The sequence below is a fragment of the Neopelma chrysocephalum genome, unplaced genomic scaffold (genome assembly GCF_003984885.1).
Source record: "Neopelma chrysocephalum unplaced genomic scaffold, ASM398488v2 Primary Assembly neopelma1_65, whole genome shotgun sequence".
In the NCBI taxonomy this organism is placed as follows: domain Eukaryota; kingdom Metazoa; phylum Chordata; class Aves; order Passeriformes; family Pipridae; genus Neopelma; species Neopelma chrysocephalum.
Window position 1 is genome coordinate 1640693 of NW_020897722.1, and position 5163 is coordinate 1645855.

At 61.4% G+C, this 5163-nt stretch overlaps 1 protein-coding gene across 1 annotated transcript in view; it reads right to left on the reverse strand.

Moving 5' to 3' along the window:
- The window catches only part of LOC113967902 (endochitinase A-like), a 5682-nt gene extending 1158 nt beyond the window's left edge, over positions 1-4524 (reverse strand). The window contains exons 1-9 of the mRNA XM_027683924.1: positions 4479-4524; positions 4036-4067; positions 3233-3369; positions 2471-2672; positions 2110-2265; positions 1817-1950; positions 1419-1552; positions 1163-1263; positions 3-935 (exon numbers count right to left, since the gene is read on the reverse strand). Of these exons, the coding sequence (XP_027539725.1) occupies positions 3-935; positions 1163-1263; positions 1419-1552; positions 1817-1950; positions 2110-2265; positions 2471-2672; positions 3233-3369; positions 4036-4067; positions 4479-4524 (1875 nt within the window). The remainder of the gene's footprint in view (positions 1-2; positions 936-1162; positions 1264-1418; positions 1553-1816; positions 1951-2109; positions 2266-2470; positions 2673-3232; positions 3370-4035; positions 4068-4478) is intronic.
- Positions 4525-5163: the final 639 nt, after the last annotated feature.

Consider the following 5163-nt stretch of genomic DNA (forward strand, 5'->3'; position numbering starts at 1 on the left):
ACAGTGGTGTGGATGGCAGTGGGAGCAGAGGTGGGATTAGGGACAGGGGTGCTGGTAGCACTGTGGGTGCCGGGGATGACAGTGCTGTGGGTGGCAGGAGCAGGGTGGGTGGTCCCCCCGGGTACTGGGGTGTTCATGGGCACCAGTGGGGAGCTGGTGCTGTGGGTGGTACCAGCTGGGTCAGTGCCAACACTGGTGCTGGTGGTGGCCCTGGAGGTGACAGCAGGGACTGGGACGGAGCTGGGAGAGGTGGTGTTGGGGCTGACAGGAACCAGGGTGGTGGGGAGGAGGGGGACAGGGGACGGGGTGGCCTTATTTGTGGTGGGAGACTGGTGGGTGGAGCACGGGGGGGCGATGGAGGTGGTGGTCAGAGCGGGATGGGCAGTGGGGGTGGCACTGGAGGTGGCAGTGGAGGTGACAGGGGGACTCTCAGTAGAGGGGGGAGTGTTGTTTAGGGGGGTTGAGCTGAGAGCACTCGGGGTGGGGGTCTGGAGGGGGACTGTACTTGACTGGGTGGTCGGGGGGGTGGTAGTGGCAACAGGGGTGGGGACAGTGGGGAGGGTGGTGGGCACAGGGACAGCTCCAGTGGAGGTGGCACTAGCTGGAGTGGTGGGATGAGGAGGAGTGGGGACAGTGGCCGTGGGGGTGACAATATCTGGGGTGGTGGGGCAAGGACAGGTGGGGACAGTTGGGAGGGTGGTGGGCACGGGGCTGGTGGCAGTGGAGGTGACACCGGCTGTGGTGGTGGAGGCAGCAGGGGTGGTTGTCCCCGTGGGTTCCTTCATCCCTCCCTGCAGGCCGATTCCCAGGACACGGTCCAGCTCCCTCTGGAACTGTCTCTCCACCCAGCCCATCACCAAGGGCTCGTTCTCAGCTTTCTTCAGCTCGGGGAGGTTTTTCCCAAGCAAATTTTTCACATCCATGACACTGAGTTTCTGCAACACACACACAAACACAGCACCCCCTTTGTTCATCCTCACTGCTGGCATCACCCTGAAATGCTTTTCTACGGGGGCTGCAGAGCAAGGAAAAACTTCCAAAGGAAAATTTACACAGGTAAAAAAGTGGAGAATTGATGATTTGATGGGACTCAGGCCTCGGACCCCCTGCTCAGCCCTGGGTCAGCCCTGCCCTGCAGAGTGGAGAGGGGCAGGGGCTGTACCTGCAGTTCCTTGGGATTTAGGGACAGGAAGGTGTCCATATCCATGTCTATGGCCACGCCAGCATTGGCCAAGTTTTTCAGGTCCTCTGCTGGAGCTCCACCTTAAAGAGGCACCTGGACATGTACCAACCATCCCAATACATCTGGGGAGGTTTTGGAGGCTGCCAGACCTGTCCTAGCGTGGTCAAACCTCCTTGGATGAGGAAGAGACATCGAGCCTCGTGGTGGGAGGGAGGGGGAAGGTGGAAGCACCTACCCAGGTAGGGCCGGAGCCGGCAGAAATACGCGCTGGGGGTGCCGGCCAGGTCAGCAAAGGCCTCCCGAGCCTTCCTGTAGAGCAGCTCCTTCTTGGCTTGGGAGCACGCAGAGATGTCTAACTGCCCAGCAGTCCTGGGAGGGAGGGTCACAGCTCAGAGAGAGGCAGCACCCCAACCCACAGCCCAAGTGTTCTGTTGGCTGGGGGAGCTCCGTGGTGTGTCCCCACTCCCAGTGCCGGGGCTCCCACCGGAGCTCCGGCGGGAGCAGCGATCCCACTGTGCTGCCTGGGAGTGGGCAGAGCCAAAACAGAGCTGGGGGGCTTCCATCCCAGCGCCCCCTTGCCCACAGTCCCAGGGGCCTCGCAGGACTGACCAGAGCCCCTCAGAAGAGCCTCACCCGATTGCCTGGGCGGGGATTTGCTCCATCTGCTCCTCCCGCAGGTTGCACAGGCGTCTGCCCTTGATGGCCTGGAGCAGGGGCCCGGTCAAGGTGCCCCCCAGGGTCAGGTACCTGCTGAGCAGCTGCTGCACCTGCGGAGCACAGGGCACGTGGTGGGACACAGGGCGGGCAGGAAGATGCTCCTGTTAAAGGTGTGCTGCCAAACACCTTCGCTCTAAGCCGGGCTGGGGCACGGGCTGGCCCAGTTTGGGTTCTCCAGCACTCATCCCCCGCTGCTGCCGTGGATTTACCTGGGAATCATCCCAATCCCCTCCTGAGGGGTCAAGCAGGGCTGCCAATGTGTCACTGGACGTCACTGACCACTGGCTGATCTCCTCCTCTGAGTACCGGCGGGCCAGCGGTCCCAGGCGCCTCAGCAGCTTCTCCGGGATCCCCGACGGGTAAACCTGTGGGGTCAGGCCAGGGGGCAGAGACCAGGGTGAGGGAAGGGAAAATAGGGTGGGAATGGGTGCAGAGGACTCGCTCGGGCACCTTCATCCCCACATCCATTGATGCCCGTTCCTGCAGCAGGTCCTGCCCATCCTGGACCGTGCCCGTCCTGCTAAGGGGCTGCTGGGGCCTCCTGCCCTGTGCCACCTCTGTGTCACCCACCTCGTCCACCTTTTCTTTCATGACCTCGTAGTACTCCACGACGGGCGTCTGGTCCAGCAGAGCCTCCAGGTTTTCCATTAGGACATCATTGCTCAGGCACAGGTTGAACTCCTCAGGGGTGTAATCCAGGAGTATGGGTTTCGTGGCGATGGTGGTGGCAGTGATGGGCTCGGACGGGCAGCCTGTGGGTGAGGAGTTGTGTCAGGCAGGTGGTGTGTCCTCCCTTCCCACCTGGCCCTGGTCCTGCCACGGGGCTCAGAGCCCCTTGGAAGAGCCCTGGGGAATGAACAGGGAACTGCAGTAACGTGGCTCAAGCCAGTGTGGATCCTCCTCCCATCCCCTGGGTCCCCAGCCCATGAAGCCTGATTTGCTTTCATTCCTTAAAGTTCACGGGGATGTTTTTGCAGCCCACTTGCACTTTGTCCTGTTAAAGGCAACTACAAACTCTCCAGGTCACCTACACGAGCATCCTCTGCTCTTACAGTGTCCTCCACTTGGTGCTAACCCTGCCTGGGGAATATCCCACCCTGTCCCACTCCTTCCCAGCTGCTGCTGCCATATTCCTGCTCCCAGGAAAGAGCAACCCCCCCCAGTGTGCTGTAAGATCCTTTCCCCACCTCCCCAGTTACTTTATGGCAATCCCACAGCTTTCTGCCTGGTCCTGTGCCTCCCCACTCCTGGCAGCACCCAGATGCCCACCAGCACAGGGGCATTTTTCCCCCCCTGAGAGCTCTGAACTGATCTGGACTGGCCAACACTCACTGTCCGTGCTCCGCTTCGGCCTGGGATGAGATGAAGCTGCTCGGGGGAGGCTCCCGCTGCGCCTGCGTCAGCCCCGTAAAGAAAAGGGAATTCTTGGTGTGTTTGTGCTCCAGCAGGAGCCAAAGCAACCGGAATCCCTGCCCAGGCACAGGCACGGAACCGGCTGCACGAGGCTGTAAATCCTCCCCAGCCCAGGGACCCGTCACAGCAGCAGGGGCGTGGATGTGGGGAGAAATCAAACACACACTGGCCCCACTGCCCAGACACCCCAAAACCCAGAGCCCTGGCAGGGGCTGTACTTACCCAGGGTGCTGCTCAGCAGTGGACAGGACAGCTCCAATGACCAGGGCAGCCTGGGGACAGGATGGGGGATGCTCAGCCCAGGCAAGGAGTGGGAACCAGGGATTTTAGATGCAGGGAATGGCATCTGACCTGGCTGAAGGCTGCCCCGGTGACATGTGGGGACAAAAGCCACCACAGCCACTCTCAGGAGTGGGGTCCCTTCAGTGGGTCTGTCCCTGCTTCCCCACAGCCGGGGGGGGGGGGGGTTGGGAGCCCACCAGGGTGCCAGCTCTTGGTTTGGGAGCAGGGCAGGGAAGCTGCTGGGCAGTGGGTGAGTGAGGGATGGGGTGGGACAAGGACAGGCCATGGGCTGCCCAGGGGGACAGCAGGCAGGTGACAGCTGTGCCTCCCTGTAGCTGAGGGATGGAGGAACCACGGCAGCTCCGGCACGTCCAGCACCAGCTGAGAAGTTTGGGAAAGCCCTGGAGCGTTGGGAGCCAGCGGAGCCGGGGGAGACTCACCACTGCAGCTTTCACCAGGTTTGTGGAGACACCTGCAAGGAAGCAGGAGCAGGTCAGGAAACATCCATGGATGCATGTACAGGTGGTCGGGGGATGTTCCACAGCTGCTCCAGGTTTAAAGTCTGGGAAGAGCCTTTTCTTTGACAATTTAACGATGTTCAGTAAAACCTCTATGCAGAGAGCAGCCCCCAGCCCAGGCAACCCGGGGTCCCTCTGCGTGGGTTTGGAAGGCAAAAAGGGAGAAATCTGTCCCTGGAAATCTGTCCCTGTCCTCGGGAAAATCTCCCACTGCCTGTGGATGCTGAGGGGAGCGGGAGGCAGGGGGCAGGGCGTGCTGAAGCCGAGCAGGATGGGGATGAGGAGCAGCATGGGCTGGAGCATCCCTGGCGCTGGGGGTGGATGGGGGTCCCAAAGCAGCTTTAGGGGCACAAGGTGTCACTCACGGAGGCAGAGGGCGATGGCAGCCGGGGCTGGGGCTGCCCACACCATGCTGCTGGTGCTGGGGCTCCGCCCTCGGCGCGGGTCCAGAGGGTCGCGTCCGACACTCGAGGTTGTTGGAAGGTGCTGGGGGTCCTGCAGCCGGTTCTGTCACCCAGCAATGGGGCTGGAGCCGTGTCCCACACTCAAGGTCAGTGCCTGGGGATGGTACTGGGAATCCTGCAGCTGATTCTCTCACCCAACACCAGGGCTGGAGCCGTGTCCCACTCCTGGGGTTCTTGGAAGGTGCTGGGGGTCCTGCAGCCGATTCTCTCACCCAGTGCTGAGGTTGGAGCTGTGGGATCAGGGTGGGTCAGTGTGCCCACCTGTGCTGCCTGCACAGACCCCCCACAGCCAAGGGAGAGATTTTAAATCCTATATAACAGAAAACAGGATTTCATTCTCCACCCATTATTAAAAGAAACTCTACAATAACTTGTCCCCTCTGACACCCAATGCCCTGTTCCTGCCTGTGCCCCGCAGGGACGGGCCCCCCTCCATTCCCCATGTCCACATGGGACTGGGAGAAATCCAGTGTGGCTCAGGGGAGGAGCCCCAGCAGATGTTTCCCTCCCGCTGTTCCCTACTCCACACCTCTCACCTGGATCCCCCCACGACAGAAAATCCATCCCTGCTCCCAAAATCCCCCCG